Source organism: Borostomias antarcticus, assembly GCF_949987555.1.
Source record: "Borostomias antarcticus genome assembly, chromosome: 5".
Taxonomy (NCBI): domain Eukaryota; kingdom Metazoa; phylum Chordata; class Actinopteri; order Stomiiformes; family Stomiidae; genus Borostomias; species Borostomias antarcticus.
Genome location: NC_140238.1, coordinates 30,961,675 through 30,986,388, shown reverse-complemented (window position 1 = coordinate 30,986,388; position 24,714 = coordinate 30,961,675). Strand labels below are relative to the sequence as shown.

At 44.3% G+C, this 24,714-nt stretch overlaps 1 protein-coding gene across 1 annotated transcript; it reads left to right on the top strand.

Moving 5' to 3' along the window:
• Positions 1-263: 263 nt before the first annotated feature.
• On the top strand, positions 264-23,350 carry LOC311309773 (uncharacterized protein; the record flags this gene model as incomplete). Its single annotated transcript, XM_084439096.1, has 7 exons — positions 264-268; positions 1,194-2,251; positions 12,339-12,467; positions 20,455-21,159; positions 21,744-22,445; positions 22,761-23,032; positions 23,324-23,350. The coding sequence occupies 7 exons, from the start codon at positions 264-266 to the stop codon at positions 23,348-23,350; spliced, it is 2,898 nt and encodes a 965-aa protein (XP_084295222.1).
• Positions 23,351-24,714: the final 1,364 nt, after the last annotated feature.

The window sequence follows — 24,714 nt, the reverse complement described above, 5'->3', positions numbered from 1 at the left end:
CGTGATCAGTTTGTTTTGAGCCACGCCCATTATTGGCCCTCAGCACCCCAACAGTCAAGTGTGGCTTATTGGCTGAAGGTGTTTGTCTGTCAAGGCAAGTAGCCCCGCCCACATAATCGCTCTCTATGGGGCGAAGGCCAGACCGATATTGCGGAGCGAAGCAGTGAGCTCGCTAGATCGGGATGGTCATCCATGGGATGGTCATACTAGGCTAGCTTGAAACGTCACAGGAATATCCGGTCTGTGACATGGGTGTTCGCACTATGACGTAACATACACGTAGCAACGGCAGGGTATATAAAGCTTTGACAAGTGGACAAGCGTCAGTGCTGTGGTGTTTGCAGTCTGAACATGTTGTCAAAGACATGGCTTTGACGAATTAAGAATATGTTATATACTGAGACTAAGAATGTTTTTAGAAGCCGAGAGAGGGTGATAATTCAACCTCAGTTAGTCCGTGATGTGCCAATTACAAGGGTGATAATTCAACCTCAGTTAGTCCGTGATGTGCCAATTACAAGCCTGGTCCAGGGCCTTGATGCAACACGGCTCTGCTTGGGACTTCTGTTTGTGCTCTCCCTGGTCGTGGTAGTAAATTGGATACTAGATCAGTGGAGAAAGCATCAAGGATACACGGAGGTTAGTAATCAAAGTTTCATTGTAATTTAATAATTCACAATTCAAACGATTCCAGGAGTTGTTCTGTCTTTGTGAAGCCTGTATAACCTCACCAGCCATCTTGTCTTTTCTTTCTAAATTAGGATGGAATCTGTTCAAACATTGATCGGTAAGTTTATTATGTTTTTTTTTCAGTGCATCCAAAACAATGTTTGTGTGTGTGTGAGTGAGAGAGAGATATGTGTGTGTGTGTGTGTTATGTGTATAATGAGTGGCATAATATGATGCATTTCGATTATATATTATTAGGGCTGTCAAATGATTAAAAAATTACTCTAATTAATTACATGATCTGTAATTAATTAATCACAGTTAATCACAAATTGATCCTATGTCATTTTTGTTGCTGGCAGAAGCCCCCAAATGAAGATATTTCAATAGACCTTTCTGTTAATTTTTGTGTATTAATTTTGTATAATTATTTAATCTAATTAACATGTTAAATTGACAGTCCTAATATTTAAATCTATCGAAGTAATCAAGTCATCTTGGTTTGTATTTCATTCTCTCAAAAGGGCACGGTGTGACATTGATGTGACCGCATGCGACAAGTGCTTCGGCCGTGTGGAAGCGCTGCTGGAGATGGACAGCCGATCTGAAGGCAGCTCACACTCCAGCAGCTCACACTATCATCCCTGTGACCCGGGGGACGACTGTGAAGACGACATGGTCTCTGCCAGGTCTCGGTTCAGTCGAGGGAAGAGCCCCATGGCTTCTGGTGGTGTCGGCGAGTCGTCCTCTAAACGTCAGGTCGGGTCAAAGGGAAAACCTGAGAAGAACGCTCCACCGTCACCTGAGGCTGACTGGAAGCTGAAGCTTGGTAGGAGGCTCTTTCGCAAGAAGTGGGAAGGAGTTTTTCCAGGAAAGGCCGATTCCTGCTCGAACTGTCTAGTGCAGAAGGCGGCTGAAACAGTCCCTTCTTCGAAACCACCACGACACGGCCGCGCCCCGATAACATCGACCCACCTCTCCACCGCTGTGTCATCTAGTGGTGTCGGCGCATCTGCCTCTGCGCACAAGGGTGAAGGTCCAAAGGGACAATCTGAGATGAAGGTTCGCCCACAATCGCCTGACTCCCAGTGGAAGCAGGACCTGGAACTGGCACTCCGTCGGAGGCGCTTTCGCGATCACTGGGAAAGAGTCTTTCCAGGAAAGGCGACTTCTACCTCGGACTGTCTGATGCAGAGGGCGGCTGGCACAGCCCTTACTTCCAAACCACCACGGGGAAACGGCCCCGTCTCGATAAAGTCTACCCACCTGTCCACCGGAATGACGTCTAGTGGTGTCCGCACATCTGCCTCTACTCACAAGAGTGAAGGTTCAAAGGGAAAATCTGAGATGAAGGTTCCACAATCGCCTGACGACCAGTGGAAGCAGGACCTGAAGCTGGCTCTCCATCGGAGGCGCTTTCGCGATAAGTGGGAAGGAGTCTTTCCTGGAAAGGCCGCTTCCAGCTCGGATTCTCTTTTGAAGATGGCAGCACCATCTGCCAAACCACCATCCTCAAGTGACCGGGACCAGCCAGCCCTCTCTGACAGACAGGTGGGGCCAACGTTTGAGCCCCTCAGGAAAGGTCTGAGGAGCCAGATTCCAGTTCCACCCAACCCTAGCCACGGAAGAGACACAAGACATAACAAATAACCCCTCGATTACCAATCCACCAACACCGATTTAGCCACCCACTCACCTATCTACCTTCCTACCTACCAACCTCATGTCGAGGCCACAGTGACAACTCAGGCTCTTGAGATGACAATTGTTGTTACATGTATGTTTTGGATGTTCATTTAATTTGAGAATAAAGTCTGTGAACATTCTTGGCCTGTGTTTGGGTCTCCGTTGTATACTGACGCGCTAATAAGCACCGCTCCCACGGCTGTGCTCAGTGAACTGAGTGAAAAAAAGATTTAGAGTTAGAGCTAGATAGGTCAAGGTCAAGGTCAAGGTCAACTTTATTTATATAGCACATTTAAAATCAACCGAAGTTGCACCAAAGTGCTTTACAGTATAAATAAAATAAAAACAGACAATACATACAAACAATGCACCATTTAAAAACAACACAGTCATACGAGGGCCAGGGATGTATGGCTTAACTAGCCTTAGAAAGCCAGTGAAAACAGGTGAGTCTTAAGCTGTGATTTAAACATGTCTAGGGTCTGGGCAGACTGAATTTGTGGCGGCAGGCTGTTCCACAGCTTCGGGGTGGTGGTCTCAGGCTTGGGGGTGGTGGTCTCAGGCTTGGGGGTAGTGGGAGCATTGGGGGGTCTGTAGCAGGGGTGGGTATGGGCTTCTGGTTAGCTGGAGATGTGGGGCATTCCAGTCTAACTGGAGCCCCTTGCCCCTGCATGAGCAGGATCCAACCTGAGGAGACAAATTAACACTTCAGAAAGAGGAATGATAACAGGCAACTGATGAGTGAGTGGTCAACAGGGGGTAGTTCTTGGAGTGTACATCTGGTCAGCATTATACATCAGCTTTTAAAACCAAATCACTGCAATTGTACAATTGTGCATGACAAGCCAGCTAAACGGATATTTAATTAGCCTGACACTCAGACTGAATTGCCATTTCGTTTCACTTCATTATTGAGTCTGAACAAGCTTCCATTGCAGACGTTTTCCGAGATAGGCGTAGCCAAAGGGAGGGGGGGTTACACAGCTCACGAATAGTCAGGCTCAGTCTTCTTACTCAACCAGCTCACGAAAACCATGAATGAATTAGCAGTGTTATATTTGCCAGATGTAGCCTAGTCAGAGATGAGCTACTACAAATTTGATCGAGTCTATTGAAATATTAATGCCAATTTACATAAGTTAGTAACTGGGTGGAACGTCGAAATAAGACGGTGGTCTGACAACACAAATTAGTTTAACACTCAACTCCAATAGTGACCATGGAAATTCAGGGGAGCCTCCACAGGGTCATATCAGCTTCGAACAAAAGTTGATAGCTGAGATTTAAATCTATAAATCCTGACTACGAAACGCCTGAATTCATACTTCTAGCAGCCTCTAAATATCCACCAGGTGGCGACAGAACATCAGACACCGATAAGGATATGAACCCGTTTGATATCTCAAATCCTTTCATGAAACTTGATCTAACATTATTGAATAGGTTACAGCCATGTGCTCCTCTACCAGGGAATTGTGAGATATCTGGTTTATTCTGTGTGATGTACACCTACTCCATGGCCACACACTGTTTTCTCAGGCAGCTTGTGGTCAGTCTGTGTTGTGTGTATCTGGAGTCAAGCAACCAGTCAGGTACTATCCTCCTAGACAACCATGCCATCTCCATGGTTACTGAGAAACAGCAGCATAGAGCTGGTCCATCAGGGACAGCAGCACTAAAAGGTGAGTTTCCCTGGGGTATGGTTTACTTATAGGCTAGCAGCAAGTCCTCAAAAAAGGCTTTAGTTTTCGAGATACCCCTACCCGAGTTAGAACAAAACACAACCATGCTTTTTCATATCCCCTATGTGTCCCATTAATGAGATGGATGGTTGTGGAACTCTAGTTTTGTGGGAAATACGTTTTTTGGGCTATTCTTTAGACCTACCCTAATATCTGAAAAAGAGCCAAATTAAAGGAAAATGCTCGTTTTTGACAACCTGGACCTTATTTACGACATATTATAAGAAGTTTGACTCACCCAGATCACTTTTGTGTTGTTCGGAGGCCTGTAGAAGAAATTTAAAATCCAGCGCGAGCCAGTATATCCATGTAATGGCGGCGCACGGGGCATAGGGAATGCAGTTTCTCAAAATCCATTTTCGGCCGCTAAACGGTTGTTTTCATCAATCACATTGCATGAATCGACAGTTGATATTCCTCTACGTGAGCCATTCTTTCGGTTTTCAAATACGTGGTCTGTAGCCTCTGTAATATGATCTTTACAAGCCTCTCCCCCACTTGCTCCAGCACGCATGCGCACAGGCCAGCGCGCAGCCTGCTATTCTCCGGCTCACATTCTCTGCGCTACGATCGTAGTTGGTGCCGAGAATATTGTCGTCGTCATTCGTCAGCAACAATCCGATCGTAGCGCAGAGAATGTGAGGGAGCATAGCCAGTGTAAAGATCATATTACAGAGGCTACAGACCACGTATTTGAAAACCGAAAGAATGGCTCGCGTAGAGGAATATCAACTGTCGATTCATGCAATGTGATTGATGAAAACAACCGTTTAGCGACCGAAAATGGATTTTGAGAAACTGCATTCCCTTTGCCCCGTGCGCCGCCATTACATGGATATACTGGCTCGCGCTGGATTTTAAATTTCTTCTACAGGCCTCCGAACAACACAAAAGTGATCTGGGTGAGTCAAACTTCTTATAATATGTCGTAAATAAGGTCCAGGTTGTCAAAAACGAGCATTTTCCTTTAAGCCTGTCCGATTAGGGGTGAGGTGACAAAAATGCCCATAATTTGATAATACTGCTCACTCAGATTTTCATCAAATTTGCTGTGGTATGAACTAGGTACCTGCCCAATATAACCAGAGAGTCAAATTTGTATTTTTATATAAATAAATACTGATATAAGCTCATGTAACATAGCTTTAACTTAGGCGGAAATTGTATTTTTGTGGATAGGACAAGAGCACTCCTTAACTTTTCTCTTATTCATCAGGAAAACATATATTCCCATTGGATATATTGTTACTGGTTGGCCTAGGGTGCTATTGAACTAAAACCAAATGGTTGTGTGGATATATATTTTGTTTTTTCTTGCAAACAATGCGACTTAAACACCTACTACTTCTCTGGAACCAAACAAATTAGATGATTATAAAATGCTCATATTTGGAAAGGGAAAGGCCAGGTGCTGTAGGCTACACCAAACAGTCAAAGTGTGAGTGTATAACCCAATAAAGCTTAACTAAAATTACAAACATAAAGATCCAATGTGTAGGTAGAATAATTTTTATTGAAATAATCCATTTAAATCAGAACCAAGAACATACCATACAAAAATAGAACAGATGCATAAAATAAAGTGTGTGTGTGTGTGTGTGTGTGTGTGTGTGTGTGTGTGTGTGTGTGTGTGTGTGTGTGTGTGTGTGTGTGTGTAGCAAATGCTACTACTCCAGCCTGTTGCTAAAGTATCTCCCCAGTGCCCCAGTCTGGTGGCCCCTAGAGTATCTCACCAGTGCCTCAGTCCAGCGGCCCCTAGAGTATCTCCCCAGGGCCTCAGTCTGGTGGCCCCTAGAGTATCTCCCCCCCGTGCCTCAGTCCAGCGGCCCCTAGATTATCTCCCCAGTGCCTCAGTCTGGTGGCCCCTAGAGTATCTCCTCAGTGCCTCAGTCCAGCGGCCCCTAGAGTATCTCCTCAGTGCCTCAGTCCAGCGGCCCCTAGAGTATCTCCCCAGTGCCTCAGTCCAGCGGCCCCTAGAGTATCTCCTCAGTGCCTCAGTCCAGCGGCCCCTAGAGTATCTCCCCAGTGCCTCAGTCCGGCGGCCCCTAGAGTATCTCCCCAGGGCCTCAGTCCAGCAGTCCCTAGAGTATCTCCCCAGTGCCTCAGTCCAGCGGTCCCTAGAGTATCTCCCCAGTGCCTCAGTCTGGTGGCCCCTAGAGTATCTCCTCAGTGCCTCAGTCCAGCGGCCCCTAGAGTATCTCCCCAGTGCCTCAGTCCGGCGGCCCCTAGAGTATCTCCCCAGTGCCTCAGTCCAGCGGTCCCTAGAGTATCTCCTCAGTGCCTCAGTCCAGCGGTCCCTAGAGTATCTCCTCAGTGCCTCAGTCCAGCGGTCCCTAGAGTATCTCCCCAGTGCCTCAGTCCAGCGGTCCCTAGCTCATATTCTCTGTGTCCTGCGCTGACGTCCACTCCCCTCATGCCCGGGTGGCCTTCTCCCCCTCACTCCTTCTCCCCCTCACTCCTTGATTGTTCTCCTTTTGAAGCTTCCATGTTTCCCTGTGTCTTTTCCCGGTCCTTTTTTGCTCCATGCTTTTTGTGATCCCCAGCTTTCTCCAGTATTTTAGTCCCTGTGTTTGTCCAGTCCCTGTGGTTCCTCTGTGCTTCTGTTCCTTGTTCCGCCATGCTCCAGTCTTCCTGTGTGTAAGTCTGGTTTGTCTTACTGACACGTCTTTGTTTGTTTTCCCTTTGTTTGTTGGTTGTCCATTTGTCCTCTTCCCTAGTTCAGTGTTCCCCATTGACTTTCCAGGGTGTTCAATGAAAATGAGCCTGTCTCCATAATTTTGGACCAACTTTTCTTTGAGTTTCCATGACTTGTATACTGCAGCTTATTCTTCCCCTTTACTAAGTTTTCTTCCATAGCTCTCAGTTACAGCACTCAGTGTTTGACAGTCATATTATCTGAAAAGACTGTCTCATTGCTAGCTATGGGCACACTCGAAAAACTCTAAAAAGTATGATATACGTGGATTTCAAGTTCAGGAATTACATTACAGGAACACCATAGGTCCTTTCACCTCTGCAAACAACAGTAACTTGTAAACAGTACTTTTTTCACCGAACATACAACAGCCATCCCCGTCGCAGAGGTTTACAGCGTGAAGGGATGGCTGTTGAATGTTCGGTGGAAGTAGTACTGTTAACAAGTTAGCTGTTATTTCGAAATGCAGAGGCGAAAGGACCTATGGTGTTTACAGGACGACTTCAGAGCTTGGTAGGCATAAACCATGTAATTCCTGAACTTGAAATTCACATATATCATACTTTTTAGAGTTTTTTGAGTGTGCCCATAGCTAGCAACGAGCCAGGGTGCACGCGTCAACGTTATTGACACAGAACTCTGTACTGCACAAAACAGAAATAATTTAACCTGTACTAGTCAGATACATGCCAGGGAAGCCAGGAATAGGGCTAAAAATGAAATTCAGTGTACATATCCTTTTAGGAGCTCGTCTGCCATACTGAACTTGTGAGTTCAAATCCCACAAAACTTGGGTTCAAAACTTGTGGTGTGGATAGTTTTTTGTCACTGGATGTTATACAAGCTATGTAAAAATGCAGTTACCTGTTGGTTCTATGTCAGTTATTGAATTTATGTGCAGTAACTGAACATAAACTGTTTTGAAATTATACCTACAATATGTCTCAGTAATTACCCATTATATATATACCCTTTTTCTGTTGATGAACAATTAAGTGTGCGGGCACATTTTGGAACTGGTGGGGGCAGGTGGGTAGCCCAGAGAGTGGTCCACTGCCCCCGATCCAATATGACGTGAGGGGGCGGAGTCTCGCCACCACACCACGGACCCCACAACTTAGCCCTCGGGTGGGCTAGAGACACAGGGTCTTCACTGGTGGGGGCAGGTGGGTGGCCCAGAGAGAGGTACACTGTCCATGACCAGCTCTGATCCAAGGGGGGGGGGGATCTCGCCATCATCCCACTATCCACGCCAAGGATCCCACAACTCAGCCCCTGAGTGGGCTAGAGACCCACAGTCTTCGCCAGTGGGTGCAAGGAGATTGACCAGAGGTCACTGTACTGCGCTCAATCAGCTCTGACCCAAGCAGGCAGAGTCTCAGCACCACGCCACTATCCATGCCATGAACTCCACAACTCAGCCCCTGAGCGGGCTAGAGACACACGGTTTTCACCAGTGGGTGTATGGAGATTGCCCGGAAGTAACTGCACTACATCCGAACTGCTCTGATGCAAGGGGGCGAAGTCTCGCCACCACGCCACAGACCCCATGGCCAATTGGCCTAGGATATAGACAATTAACTACTGGTGGAATGGTGGTGGAGCATCCATCGGGGACCCGCTGTAGGTCCGCTAGCCTTGTGTTATCTGGGTTTATCCCTTACCTTTGTCCAGAAACAGAAGTTGAACTAATTGCAGCAAAATAGCTAACGTTACAGGAATCATCAGTGTAACTGCTTTAGCCACTGACCGCTACCATTAATGTTATGTAAGCTGCTGCTAGTTGTTGTGAGCTCATGATCTAACTGGCTATCTCGCTCTTATTGTGCAGGATTAGCATTGGAAGCATTGGAACTGATGTGTCCAGGCGACAAGACCTTAATTTATCAGACATTATTTCATGTCATTTCAATTCACAGCTATTTCAGTGGCATGACTAGCTTCCGTCCTACCAGTCCTGAACAGAAACAAGCCAGCCATGCATATAAGCCAGGCTGGACCTGGCCTGGTTATAGTGGGCTTTTTTGTCACAAATGAAACACTGATTGCGGATGTCAAATTCGGTGCCTCTGCTCAGTCTTGGTTTTTTGATTAGGGACTGATCCTTGTCTGGGTCTTGCACAGTCACGGTGGAAGTAGCCTAGTGCAATAGGCCAGGTTGGTTGTGCTGGAGTAATTTGCTCTGCATGACTTGTGGTATGACACTTTCACTTTGAAGGAGAGTAGGTCACTTGAGTGGGGAGAGAGTCTCTTATGAACCTCGTAATTTCTGCAATTAGCATTGTACAATGGTATGCTAGCTAGCTAAAGGAATAGTAAGCTGGCTAAGCTAGCTAAAATAATAATAATTCTTTCAACACAAAACATTTCAATTTCAATACTCAATTTAAGAATATATAAAAATGAATGAATCATATTTAGACATTTGTGTTACCTGTCTGTTCTGTCATTAGACTGGTAGCTTCTTCTTTGTTATTTTTATTTCTGCCACATAACATTATGACAATCCTCTGGATGTGGCAGTTTAAAAATGGTAGTTCAAATTTCAAAAAACAAGGGAAAAAACAAGGAGGCACACTCCTGGATGGAATGGAAAGCCTGAATGGAATGTGGTGCTATATTGACTTCAGAGGGTGATATAGATTGCATATCCAAAATGAACACTAAACAATGAATATACCTTTTTCAGGAAGGGCTAGCTTATGGTAGGCTAAATGAAAAGGATATTGACTTCCAAAACCTTTTGATTTTGTTCAAATAAAAAAGTTATTTCACCATGAAAAATAATTTACTGTACTGTATATGCTTTCCGCCTCTTCATCACTGTGTTTAGAGGTCAACAGTACATAATTAAAACAAATTATCAACATAAATTCAGGTAATCCATGTGCACAAGGTACCTGACTACTCTCACACAAAACTTTAAGTGGATCAGAGCTTCCTTTGGAAAACTAGACTGCGCAATGTAACCATTGCACCCCCCAGAAAGATCTGTATTGGCTCTGTGTGGTGCATCACTTCATCAGTTGATTTCACTAATATCCCACAAAAATAAAGTTCCACAACAATGCATTTCTTGAATGGGAAACCCTGAAGATAAAAAAACAACATTGTTGTGTTTTGTTCTAACTTGGGTAGGGGTACAGTACCTCAAAATCTGAGGACCCCTCCTGCTAGACTAACAATTTCCACCAACACTAAACTCATGTTTGCAGGACTATATTCTAGTATTTCTTTGGGGAAATTACATTTTAACTCTTTGGTGTTGTTGTACAGTTACTTGGGTCAAACCACAGCAAAGTTGATGCAAATTTGAGTGAGCACTATGAAATTATGGGCTTTTTTCTCACCTCACTCCTATCCGGACAAGCCTAATTTGGCTCTTTTTCAGATATTAGGGTATGTCTAAAGAATAGCCCAAAAAACTTATTTCCCACAAAACTAAAGTTCCACAACCATCCATCTCATTAATGGGACACATAGGGGATATGAAAAAACATGGTTGTGTTTTGTTCTAACTCGGGTAGGGGTAGCTCAAAATCTGAGGGCCCCTCCTAGACTATTACTGTATAGCTTACTTACCCTCTTAATGCCTACTAGCATATGAGGCAGAAACAACAATAAGCATTGTTGCGTTTTTGGCTGACATCTCGGATTGGATGGCGACACACTTTGAAGCTCAACCTGACTGTTCTTCCTGGGGGAAGGTAGCCTAGGCATCGAGACCTGTCCATCACCATTTTACTGACTGACGATACCGTGGAGACGCCAACTTGGACAGCGAGGAATCAGGGGTGTGATCCTGGATGATCAACTGTGGTTCTATTAATACATCCATGGTAACAATGGTTCAGATCAAAAAGTTGACAAAACTAGCAATTTTGAGAAAGTCTGATAATTGTTCTACCACCGTTTTGGTCATACAATGGATGTGGGTGGGCACCGTGAAAAATCTTTCAAAAACATGTTAAACTCTCAATTTCAAAGACAAGAAGCTTGCGTTAGCCTAGCTTTACCGTTAGCCTAGAAAGGGAAGCTTTTGCCCATCTACCTGCAGAGAACACAAAACGGGCAGCGTAAAGTTATCTTCTCAAGTCGGATCTGAGTGTCAGTTGGAGGTCTCCCACTCACCCTGCTAAATCAGTTAGCTAGCTGGCTAGCAAATAGTTCATAAGTTTTAGCTGTAATGTTATTCGTTACGTTACCAAACATTAGCTAAAACAGCAGAGCAGATACTGATACACACAGCAACTAAATGTATCCAAACTTGAGCTGTCTGGCAGCACATGTAAACGATTTTTGGAAATCAGAAATTCTGGCTTTAAACTCAGAAGCCTAAAAAATAATAAACTCAGTTGTTGGCCCTAATGCTCTTCCGTAGGCCTTCGCCTCCTCCAGAGCGAATATCCCAAAATCCAGACCATACCGGGCCAATCAGGGACTGCGTTTTAACTGCTGTCCCGCCCCCACAGTGGAAAGCAGCCCCTGATTGGTTCGTGTCCCTGCCGCTCGCTAAACAAACATGTCGGCTCCCGAAGCAAAGAGTGGTAACGTTAACGTAGGAAGAATAAATACAGCTATAAGTGCAGTTATTGCAGAAATAGAACTAACCACAACACTTAAACAAGAACAGTAGTATGCACTAGTGGAGTTTATCGGTGGAAAATACGTTTTTGCCGTTCTTCCGACTGGATTCCAAGTGTGTATCTCTGCAGGCCGGAGACTTGGAGGGGGCGGGTCAACTGTCAATCAATTTTTACTTTGGCCAATCACAGGCTGACAATCGTCTTGTCAATCAAAAACTCATTTCGCCTGAAACGGTTGTCAATCACTTTCTATTTGGCGAATCGCCTTTCTCTAAGGGCGTGGTAGAAATGACGCTATAGCTAGTTCGATAGCTATTTACATTTTCTAGTTACGTAGCTAGCTAAGCTAATTAATAACGTAGCTAGCTATCTACATTGACTTCGTTTGCTATAGTTAGCTTGCTAGTTACGTAGGCTTAATGCAATTTGTTATGGAGTTAGATTTACTGGATTACATGACTGTGTGTGAGAGAGATTATATTTTTAATGCAAATCATGTATCTTGAAAGACTTAATAAATCATGATGATAAAAGCCTTACCAAGACTCCGCTTGGTATTCTCTTAGTAGGCTTATGATCAATGTAATGGAGGCTTGTGGGTAGAGGCTAGCAATGGCCTACACTAGCCCAGTAGTCCAGGCATTTTATGAGACAAAAGGGGTCAATATGGAAAAAATTGCAACAGAAATTATTGAGCAGGATGAAATAATAATAATAACTTGCATTCATCATCATCACATGCCGCCTGATGTGAATTTGCACACCCTGATCCTTTACAGCTGCTACATGCAACAGAACACTCAAGGCCATGTTTCTTGCATGTGCACCTCAGGCTGCTGCAGTCCGTCTTGCAGGTGCATCTGATGACCTTAAGAAGTTCTTGTGGAGCTGAAGTCTGTCTGGACAGGGACAAGCCTCCCATCATTCTCTTTCCACCCCCATCCTGGTGACATGATACAGATCTGCTCGTCCTCCTCATCTACCACACCAACCTCAACTCCCATGACCTCTTCTTCAAACTTGAGCCCAAGAAAAGCATGAAGCCACGCATCTGGAACATCAAGTCCGTCAAGCAGCAGCTAGGTCCCAGTGTGTGCACTCACATTCTCTTCATTCATGCTATAGCTGGGTGTGACACTACGTCCTGCCTTTATGGCATTGGGAAAGGAGCTCCCCTCAAGAAGTTCAGAGCCAGCAGCGAGTTCTATCAGCAAGCTACAGTGTTTGACTCATAGTCAGCTTCTAGAGCAGAGATTGTGTCAGCAGGAGAGAATGCTTGGCTGTGCCTGTACAATGGGAAGCCTGGGGAGGGACTTGACAGTCTAAGATACAAGCGCTTTTGTGAGAAGGTGGCTACCAGCACTTCTCATGTACAGCCACAGAGTCTACCACCAACGTCAGCAGCAGCAAAGTACCAGAGTCTCCGTGTGTACTACCAGGTGCAACAGTGGAAGGAACCTGTAGATGAACTCCTGCCACAAGAATGGGGGTGGAAAGAGAATGATGGGAGGCTTGTCCCTGTCCAGACGGACTTACCACCAGCTCCACAAGAACTTCTTAAGGTCTTCAGATGCACCTGCAAGACAGACTGCAGCAGCCTGAGGTGCACATGCAAGAAACATGGCCTTGAGTGTTCTGTTGCATGTAGCAGCTGTAAAGGATCAGGGTGTGCAAATTCACATCAGGCGGCATGTGATGATGAAGATGATGATGAATGCAAGTTATTATTATTATTATCATCCTGCTCATGTTCTCTTCTCTCCTGAAGTGGACCCTCTAATCGTGTGTGTGTGTGTGTGCGCGCGCACGCGCGTGTGATTTTCTCCCACAGGTATCTGAAGTGGACCCTCTAGCACCTGGCTGCTCTGCTATGGACGGTTCTACGTCTCAGACTGTCCTCTCCAGGGTTCTACTGTTCTCTCCCGGGCTGTAGACTGTTCTCCAGGGTTCTGTTCTCTACAGGGCTGTAGACTGTTCTCCAGGGTTGTAGACTGTCCTCTCCAGGGTTCTAGACTCTTGAGCTATTTGATTAATACACGTCAGATTTTCTGTTGCAATATGTGTGAGATTCACCCCTTTTCTCTTCACCAAATGCCAATAGAATTAAAAATATATTTCTGTATATGCACTGTGATGCATCCTATATAGTTTCTGGTTGGTGGACAGTGTTGTGTGGACATCAGACAAGAAAACATGCATAAACCTTTTTCTTTTACATAGGTGAAAATTGGAAATTGGTATATTTGTCACATACCTTCCATCTGCATTTTTCATTACTTTCCACCACTGGGATTTTGGGGGACTAACTGATATGTTATAAAGAACATATGTATGACACTTCAACAGTTGAAATAATTTCTGTTGCAATTTGTTCAAGGTTATGTCATAAAATGCCTGGACTACAGGGGCAGGGGAGCATCACTACTGATCCATAGCCAGGACTGGGATGTCCTCAGTGGAGGTCCCAAGTCAGTCTTCTAGTCATTCAGCCAGCCTGTCAGTAGATGTGCTCTACTTGTATTGCTTTGTTCATACACTAGTATTCCAGCACGGGTTATGTTCTTGAATGCTTCTGGTGACTAGCAGTTCTCTTAGCAACCTAATTTAATCCCCATCACTGTTTTCAGATCCACATAGGGGAAACATATGGCTGAGAGATGTGTGGAGGAAAATCAACAGCACCCCAAACAGACACACTTACATAATCAACCAAGCAAGTTCTACCTTTCTATACCACAAATATAAGTTTGAGAACCTAGGATACATACAGCCCGCCTAAGGGGGTTCTAATGTACTGACCTCCCGGCACAGGCCTGACCCTGCTGGCAAGCTGCCTTGGGCCTAGCCAAGGAACAAGCATTTCAGCTTGCGCTCACCTGTATGCAGCTTATACCATGCTGACTGGCCTGGACTAGTCACCACATCCACAGTCTAGCCAAGTCAGAGATACCCTTGTACATTTGACAAAACAAGTGTCATACAATTAAGGTTATCATTTGTGCAGCATGTGTGCTGTAAGTGTAAAGACAAGATACAGATCATTTTCTCCAGGTTTTATTGAATAGCTTGTAGACCACACTGAAACACTGGGCTGACAGTTCAGTTGTACAAGGCGGACCTGGGAGACCATTCAGGACACCTTGTTTGGGTCGAGGCTCTGCTTAGTCTACTGGCCCAGGTGAACCATCAAACTGGATGTACTGACGCTGAGAATGGAGACACGACACAGCTGGCCGACACTTCCTGCACTCTAAGAGGTTAGGGTTAGGGCTAGACTGAATGTAGGTTGGCATAAAATAATACATATTTATTTTTAAATGGATGGAAAGATGCTGCCCATGCCTAGATCTTTATGTCTATTCAGCCTGTCTGTTCTCATCCACTGAGGTCCCATCACCAAACGTGAAGCCTCAGATACAATAATAAAACAGGGGCAGACAGACATGTAGACAGATAGGTTAAAAAATTAGATTAGAACTCTTAGTGTTGTGATCAGACGGTACAACCAAAATGTCACCAGTGTAGTGATGCAGACAGAGTTATGAACACCTGCTCCTTGATTAGAAGGAGGTTATCATCTGCCCTCTGAAACATTCAGGACCAGGACTGTACGCAGGATTTTTGTAATACCGAGGTCATTTAGTTGTGGATGTGAAATGTGGAAATGAGTTTTTGATTGACAAGACGATTGTCAGCCTCTGATTGGCCAAAGTAAAAATTGATTGACAGTTGACCCGCCCCCTCGAAGTCTCCGGCCTGCAGCAAGTGTGTATCTCTGCCATGGAGGTATAATAGTTGTGCATATTGACCCCTTTTGTCTCATAAAATGCCTGGACTACTGGGCTAGTGTAGGCCATTGCTAGCCTCTACCCACAAGCCTCCATTACATTGATCATAAGCCTACTAAGAGAATACCAAGGGGATTTATCATCATGATTTATTAAGTCTTTCAAGATACATGATTTGCATTAAAAATATAATCTCTCTCACACACAGTCATGTAATCCAGTAAATCTAACTCCATAACAAATTGCATTAGGCCTACGTAACTAGCAAGCTAACTATAGCAAACGAAGTCAATGTGGATAGCTAGCTACGTTATTAATTAGCTTAGCTAGCTTCGTAACTAGCAAATGTAAATAGCTAGCGAACTAGCTATAGCGTCATTTCTACCACGCCCTTAGAGAAAGGCGATTCGCCAAATAGAAAGTGATTGACAACCGTTTCAGGCGAAATGAGTTTTTGATTGACAAGACGATTGTCAGCCTGTGATTGGCCAAAGTAAAAATTGATTGACAGTTGACCCGCCCCCTCGAAGTCTCCGGGCCTGAAGAGATACCCTTCTCCATTATCGGCCCTCAGCACCCCAACAGTCGGGGCTTGCACTCATTTTAATTTTATTCAGGTCAGGAAGATCAAACAATGCACCTACAAATTCAGGTGCATCTTTTTGTAAATGTATAAAATTTACTGTAGCCTACAGTAAAACATGATCTGGGGAGTGACAGGGAGTGCCGGGTGACAGGGAGTGACAGGGAGTGCCGGGTGACGGTTACTGTGAGGAGAGGCCGGGGCAGTGAGAGGGGGGGGGGGGGACAGGAGCTCGGAGTCCAGGGACAGGGGTGAGGGTCTGGGCCGGGAGCAGGGGGTGAATGTGGTTAAGGTTAAATTAAACCCATGATAATCATAGTAAAACGTGATCCAAAAAAAACATGGTTAGCCATGGCCGTGGTCTGCATGGTAAAACCATGGTTAATTTAAAGCCATGTCGTTATCAGAGCCATGTCATGAGTGTATGTGTTTCTGAACCACCACAAGACCATCATGCTCAGTCTGTGCACAGTGCAGTCTACGTAGGCTACAGGACAGTGATCAGAAACACACACTGACAATGAGGAAGCCATGTTATATAAAACACAGGAGTTGGAGGCAGAGCCGGCCCTTACCTCCCTGGGGCCCTAAGCAAAGTTCTGCTAAGGGGCCCTCCTACCTGACCCGTGAGACATGTAAACCTTTTTCTATTGAACCCCCCCCCCTTGGAGCAGCATGGCCAATTTTGCCGCTCCCCTTGTGGGCCGGTAACTAGCTGATGCAGATGAAATGGCCTGTTAGACCGCTGACCTACCGACGGCTGCCAAGGATCTGTTGAAGCTGGCTGTACTGAGCCTGTGGTATCTGTTGAAGCTGGCTGTACTGGGCCTGTGGTATCTGTTGAAGCTGGCTGTACTGGGCCTGTGGTATCTGTTGAAGCTGGCTGTACTGGGCCTGTGGTATCTGTTGAAGCTGGCTGTAGGCCTACTGGGCCTGTGGTAGTACTGGCTGAGGCTGGATGTGGACTAACTGATGATCCAGCATCTCCTTTACCAACAAACTTCAGCATACTGTAGCACCTGTAAATTATAGGTAACAATGCTATTATTAATTGTATTATATGTTATCTCATTCATTTAATCAACTGCAATATGGATAGGCCTATCCCTAGTAAAAAACAATTACACAAGTACACTTAATACATGTACTTCAACGTAGATAGACAACATTATCTAGCTAACTTATTTGGCCACACAGCGTAGTAAATATTCGTGGAACAGATCGGGTAACGTTAGCTATTACCGCAACACATTTCCGAACTGCAGTTTATAAACAGCTTTGCACGTTGTGGCGTTTCTCAAACCGTAAACAATACATTTCACTCTCACATTTGTCAGGCACAAAGTCACAGAACACAGCCCTGAGTCACTGGCTGAAAAGCAAAAGACACGCAGACCAAGAGATGCGCTGCTGAGCCCATGTTCTGAGCAAGACAGACAGACTAACTTAACGTTATCTTTAGCCACTGTTATTTGCTGACATCAAACTTAGAGAGGAGATAACGCAAGTTTACCTGATTGCTGTTCCCGCAATTCAGTCTCATGCCCCCCCCCCCTTTTCATTGCCCGAAATGTAGCTCCGCTTCATCTTCTCATACGCTGTTACTGATTGACAACTTCTCACCTGCTGCTTTGGCACGAGAGGAGGGGTACCTGCGCTGCGTAGTGAGCGTATAGTCCGGGTGTGACTAGCTGCGCCACACAGTATGAACTTTACTTTCGTTTTTACTACCTTGACTGTGTCGAGGCATCTGTTGAGATATTAATATTCAGATCGCTCGGTTGCGTGACAGGTAAGATGTTGCGCTCAAATAATATTAGGCTATTTACAAACAACCTTTTCAGAAGTAACTGCTGAAGTTGCCTTTTCAGAAGTAGCCTACCTGCTGAAGTTTTCTATGTGGTCTCCGAAAGGCTCTGAGACTCCATGGGTCTGTCTATCGTTCAGGTCCGTAACCAGACTTGTGGAAGGGGGGGTCGTTTTTGCCCCAAAAGTGGACCTTATCGCTAGTTTTGTCGAGCGACTGGTCGACGGGGGGAGGGGGTGCTGACAGATATTTTGTATTTTGATTTTAACGCTAATTGATGACGGGGGGGGGGGGGCGCTGACAGATATTTTGTAGGATTGTCGCGCAAATTGTTGACGGGGGGGGGGCTTTAATCACCTGTCAAAGTTCAGAAAAACAGTCATTTGGGCTTACAATAAGACTTTAAATGGGATTATTCAAAATCTACACTGTAAAAGTCTAATATTCTTGCATGACATGATAGGGGGAGAGTTTCTGAACTCAGATATATGAGACATTCCCATGAACAAAATTATTTTTCTCCTATTAATCACCTGTCAAACGTTTTGATCCAGAATAGCTCGGTAGCATAAGTTACCATGGCGATAAAGCGTGGTGTAAAGTGAACCACCTTCGTAGTACGGATAAACCAGGCTTGAACCTGAAGTTATCGCGCTAACCCCGTAATCCTGTTTTGTAGTACAGGTCCCTGGTCTAATGGTCTAGAGGGGGGGGGGGGGGGTGAAATCGCCCCGTTTCAAGTTTTCACAAATAGGATAAAGGTTTCACAAATCTGAAACTGTGTTTTAATGAGCCCCTGATGTCTACTTGATAATCTAGTGCAGGTTTGACAAGTGTAAGGCATGTTGTTTTTGATCTAGGCCTGGTCTAATGTGGTCTAGATGGGGAAAAAAGAGTGGAATTGCCCTTTTTCTGGTTTTCACAAACAGGATAAAGGTTTCACAATTCTGAAACTGCATCTTAATGAGTCCCTTGAGTCTACTTGATCACCTCGTGCAGGTTTGACAGGTCTAGGTAAAGTGTTTTTTTATCTGGACCTGGTCTAATGTGGTCTACATTAGAAAAAAGAGTGAAATCGCCCTTTTTCTGGGTTTCACAAATAGGATAAAGGTTTCACAAATCTGAAACTGTGTTTTAATGAATCTTTGGAGTTTTACTTGATAATCTAGTGCAGGTTTGACAGGTCTGTTATTGTTAGGCCTATTATTATTATTTCATCTGCTGACCGTCAGTGGATTTACTTACTTAGTCTCGCACAGGAGAACATGCCATTATTAAGCAAATATAATCCTCAATGACAATGCAAGTAATTTAGATATTTCACTGAACCTTCATGACTTATCTGTTCAGTTGAAATAGTCTAAGTCACGTTACATGAATTATTTTGTTATATTATTACCGAAATTACCGAAATTATTCTAATCTTTAAAAAAAGAGATGTCAATATGCCAAGGTAAATCTTTGCAAGTCTGGTTACTTTATTCCAAGAGTTTACAAGTTTGCAAAGCCGGGCTTTTTGGAAGGAGACAAGTTCTGCCAAGAAGCCATGATTATCCTTAAACACAGCATTATATCCACTGTGGGTACAACAATACATTAATATGTAAAACTCCACTAACCATGAGAGGGTTAACAGAGAGTAGGGCAGTTCTGCTGTATGTGCCATTGTTTATGGTCTTGGGAATCAGCTGGTAGGACTTAGAAGAGTCGAGCGACCAACAGTAGGCTACTCACAGGCGTATTCAACTAAAGTTAATGTCTTTATTACATTCTATTTATCAATCATTTATGTATAGTGTTTGGAGTAACTCCCCCCCCCCACACACACACACACACACAAACGTTTTTTACATCTCACATACAATCTCAGTTAAACAGAGAGAATGTTTCACTTGGCTTGTTACTAGCACTAGAACCGACCATACAGGTTTTGATGCTTGTCAATTGACTGTAGGCGTTTCACATAGTCTGCTCCCTCATAGCCTAATCGGTTTAAGTATGAATGCCATCTGTTTTTTTTAATATTATTGTTATTATTATTATTATCATTATTAATGGATTAAGAGGCCTATCCTCAAAAACAGCTAACACAACAAAACCAAGTGTCACCATTTTAGTCAATTCTGAAGGTCTTAAAAGGGGTCAAATATGAGCCATCAGAGAATGTAGTCTGTAGATAGTGGGCTATACAGTAGCATGCATCATTGAAAAGGTGTGGGTAGCTCTGTGGATAAATATGGTTGAGTGTGGACTACACCCAATCTCTCACACTGACTTTGAAATTGAACTTGAACATGCACACACTTACGCACACACACGCACAAACACAAAAGGAACTTTTCTCCATACTCCATACCTGATCTAAGAACATTGTTACTAAAATGAGAATCTTTCTCCAATCTGCTGCAGGAGTTTATGAGACATCCATTACTGCAACAGAAAGACAGAGAGAATAAGAAACTGATTGTAAGAATGGCCACAACTGGAGTACAGTCAAGTACAGGTAAACTCACATGTCTAACTCCTGGACAACGTTATTCAGGTGCTATATGATCGATATGTACAGTATGTTACTGTTTGTGTACCGTATGCTGTATTGATAACAACACGGTTAGTCCCTGTGTTTAACCAACTGTATATAAATGAATGATTGTTTATCATGGCGCACACATACTGTACATACTGTATACACACACACACATGCACACACAGACACACACACACACACACACACACACACACAGAGAGACACACACATGCAACACTGTATTTAAATTACAACACAGCAAATTATATTACTGCTTTGGAAGGTTAAGGTATATAACATGTCTCTCTACCACTGTCCCTCTTTCTTTCCTTCTGTCTCTCTCTCTTTCTCTCTCTCTCTCTCTCTGACAGGTGACTCCCTCCATCTCTCAGAGCTGAGGATTGTGATGCTGGGGTGGAGAGGAGGAGGGAAGAGTTCATCAGGAAACACCATCCTGGGCAGAGAGGAGTTTGACCTGAGGACAGCTGCTCAGTGTGTGAAGAGACAGGGAGAAGTAGCAGGGAGGCAGGTCACTGTGGTCGACACTCCAGGATGGGGGAGGAATCTCTATGTAGAGAACACTCCTGGGCTGGTTAAACAGGAGATTGTCCACAGTGTGTCTCTGTGTCCCCCAGGACCTCACTCTCTCCTCCTGGTCATAAGGGGGGATATATCATTCTCTGAGGAACACAGAAGATCAGTAAAGGGACACCTGCAGCTTCTCAGTGAGAGAGTCTGGAGTCACACTCTAGTGCTGTTCACCCGGGGGGACTGTCTGGGAGACACAAGCATTGAGCAGCACATTGAGACAGAAGGGACGGCCCTCCAGTGGCTTGTTAAGAAATGTGGGAACAGGTATCATGTCCTCAACAATGAGAACAGGAGTGATGCCTCTCAGGTCACAGAGCTGCTGGACAAGATAGAGGAGATGGTGGCAGGAAACAGAGGAGACCACTATGAGATGAAGAGAGAGATTCTAGAGAAGATAGAAGAGAACAAGAGGCAGCAGGAAGAGAGAGGGAAGCAGAGACTGGTGAAGGTGCAGGAACAGAGAGAGACCCTCAGATCACTAATGGGTGAGTTTAATACAGTCTCTACTTCCACTAGTTACAGTGGACAAGTTTGTGGTGTTCAGTCACTTCAGCTACAGGAGTTAATTTGTTCACCAATCAGAGGGTTTTAATGATGGTTCACGCTGTTCATGACAAAGGTCAAAATACATCTTTTGTGTTTTGTTACATCTTTAAGGTTCATTTAAACCTTGAATATAGTTGTTGACATGAATGATATTGCACAGAATAGAAACACACACACACACACACACACACACACTGTACTGTAGATACACACACACACACACACACACACATACTGTACATTTACACACACATACACACAGCACATAGACACACAGACACACAGACACAGACAGACACACACACAGACGCACACACACACACACACACACACAAACACACACACACACACACACACACAGACAGACACATACGCAACACTGTTTTTAAATTAGAACACAGCAAATGATATTACTGCTTTGGAAGGTTAAGGTATATAACATGTATCTCTACCACTGTCCCTCTCTCTTTCTTTCCTTCTTTCTCTCTCTCTCTCTCTCTCTCTCTCTCTCTCTCTCTGTCAGGTGACTCCCTCCACCTCTCAGAGCTGAGGATTGTGATGCTGGGGTGGAGAGTAGGAGGGAAGAGTTCATCAGGAAACACCATCCTGGGCAGAGAGGAGTTTGACCTGAGGACAGCTGCTCAGTGTGTGAAGAGACAGGGAGAAGTAGCAGGGAGGCAGGTCACTGTGGTCGACACTCCAGGATGGTGGAGTAATCTCTCTGTAGAGAACACTCCTGGGCTGGTTAAACAGGAGATTGTCCACAGTGTGTCTCTGTGTCCCCCAGGACCCCACACTCTCCTCCTGGTCATAAGGGGGGATAAACCATTCTCTGAGGAGTACAGAAGATCAGTAAAGGGACACCTGCAGCTTCTCAGTGAGAGAGTCTGGAGTCACACTCTAGTGCTGTTCACCCGGGGGGACTGTCTGGGAGACACAAGCATTGAGCAGCACATTGAGACAGAAGGGACGGCCCTCCAGTGGCTTGTTGAGAAATGTGGGAACAGGTATCATGTCCTCAACAATGAGAACAGGAGTGATGTCACTCAGGTCACAGAGCTGCTGGACAAGATAGAGGAGATGGTGGCAGGAAACAGAGGAGACCACTATGAGATGAAGAGAGAGATTCTAGAGAAGATAAAAGAGAACAAGAGGCAGCAGGAAGAGAGAGGGAAGCAGAGACTGGTGAAGGTGCAGGAACAGAGAAGGACCCTCAGATCACAGGGTTAGTCCCTGTGTTTAACCAACTGTATATAAATGAATGATTGTTTATCATGGCGCACACATACTGTACATCCTGTATACACACACACACATGCACACACAGACACACACACACACACACACACGCACACACACACACACAGAGACACACACATGCAACACTATTTAAATTACAACACAGCAAATTATATTACTGCTTTGGAAGGTTAAGGTATATAACATGTATCTCTACCACTGTCCCTCTCTCTTTCTTTCCTTCTTTCTCTCTCTCTCTCTCTCTCTCTCTCTCTGACAGGTGACTCCCTCCATCTCTCAGAGCTGGAGAGATGTGGACTAGAGTGGAGTCACACTCTAGTGCTGTTCACCTGTGGGGACTGTCTGGGAGACACAAGCATTGAGCAGCACATTGAGACAGAAGGGACGGCCCTCCAGTGGCTTGTTGAGAAATGTGGGAACAGGTATCATGTCCTCAACAATAAGAACAGGATTGATGCCACTCAGGTCACAGAGCTGCTGGACAAGATAGAGGAGATGGTGGCAGGAAACAGAGGACATTTGTTTCCAGAGAACATTATGCATCACAAAAAGGTTTGGCTATCAGGTCTCTTGGAGAAAATTAGAGGACAATCACCACCAGTAAGGAGAGCAGAGAGCAATCCTTGGCTCCATCCAAACAGTAAGAGATTTTCTGACCTACTGACCTAAACTATAGATGTTAGTTTATGTCCAATATATATTCTTGGTCTTAAAATAAAAATCCATCTACCAATATAAGCTTTAGGCTCCCTGGCTTTAATTATGTTTCATTATAGTGAGATCAAATATTCAGTCCTTCCAGAGCTACCCAGAGTTCTGCATACGGTTCTCTGGGTTCCATAGCTGAGTCTGACAGAGCTGGATCTCTGATGAAGATGTGGATGACATCCTCTCAGTGTCTGGAGGCAGATCAACCCTCACATTATGCCTGCAGCCTCCGACAGGAGGTTGAGGAGCTTATTGTTTGATTATGAAGTGTCGCCCGCTGTTCTTGGGAGTGACGTCACACTCCTTAATCTATCTTTACTATTAGGTTACTGCCAATAAACCTTGTTGTCAGTCTCAACACTGCATTATCTATGGATCTTCTTGTGTTTGTTCACTACAGTGAGTGAACACGACAGATCTGACATTATAATATAATAATAATAACAATGACAATAATAATAACAATGACAAAAATAATAATAACAACAATGAATAATAATTCATTATATTTATGAAGTACTTTTCATTTAGAGAAAATCTCAGTGCTGACAAAACCTTTTCACCAAGTGATGTTAAAGTTGTTAACCTCAACACTGCATTATTAATGAATCTGATCTTCTTGTGTTTGTTCACTACAGTGAGTGAACACGACAGATCTGACAGCAAGTCACTTAGATCCACTGCATCACAGAGAACCACAACCTCAGCCCAGAGTTCTGCATACGGTTCTCTGAGTTCCATAGCTGAGTCTGAGAGCAGCTCAGGAACCAGAGAGGACAGAGACAGGATGAAGATGATGACGACGATGACACCAGTGAAACAAGCAAGGAGCATTGAGTTGTTACCTCCAACCAGTAAGTAACGCAGACCAACCCTGTCATCCTGATTTAGAAAATCTTTCATTATGTATTTCCTCATACCAATGTGTAGCTCCCACCTGGACAAAACAATACTTTCATTACCTCATAATGTTTCTATCACTCAAAGTGGTGGACAACATATTGTATTGTGGTGGACATGGGGGACAATATTTCACCCCAGAACTGTTGGGTGGGAACTGTTGTTGGCAGCTGTTGCCGCGTTGCTATTTAAGAGCCTCGCCCTTCCTGTTGGCACTATTGTTGTTGAGTGAATGGAGAATAAATGGTTGACTATTGTTGAGTGAATGGAGAATAAATGGTTAACTATTGTTTTTGAGTGAATGGAGAATAAATGGTTGACTATTGTTGAGTGAATGGAGAATAATGGTTAACTATTGTTGTTGAGTGAATGGAGAATAAATGGGTGACTTGTTATTGAGTGAATGGAGAATAAATGGTTGATTATTGTTGAGTGAATGGAGAATAAATGGTTGACTATTGTTGAGTGAAGGGAGAATAAATGGTTGACTAGTGTTGTTGAGTGAATGGAAAATAAATGGTTGACTTGTTGAGTGAATAGAGAATAAATGGTTGACTTGTTGAGTGAATAGAGAATAAATGGTTGACTTGTTAAGTGAATAGAGAATAAATGGTTGACTATTGTTG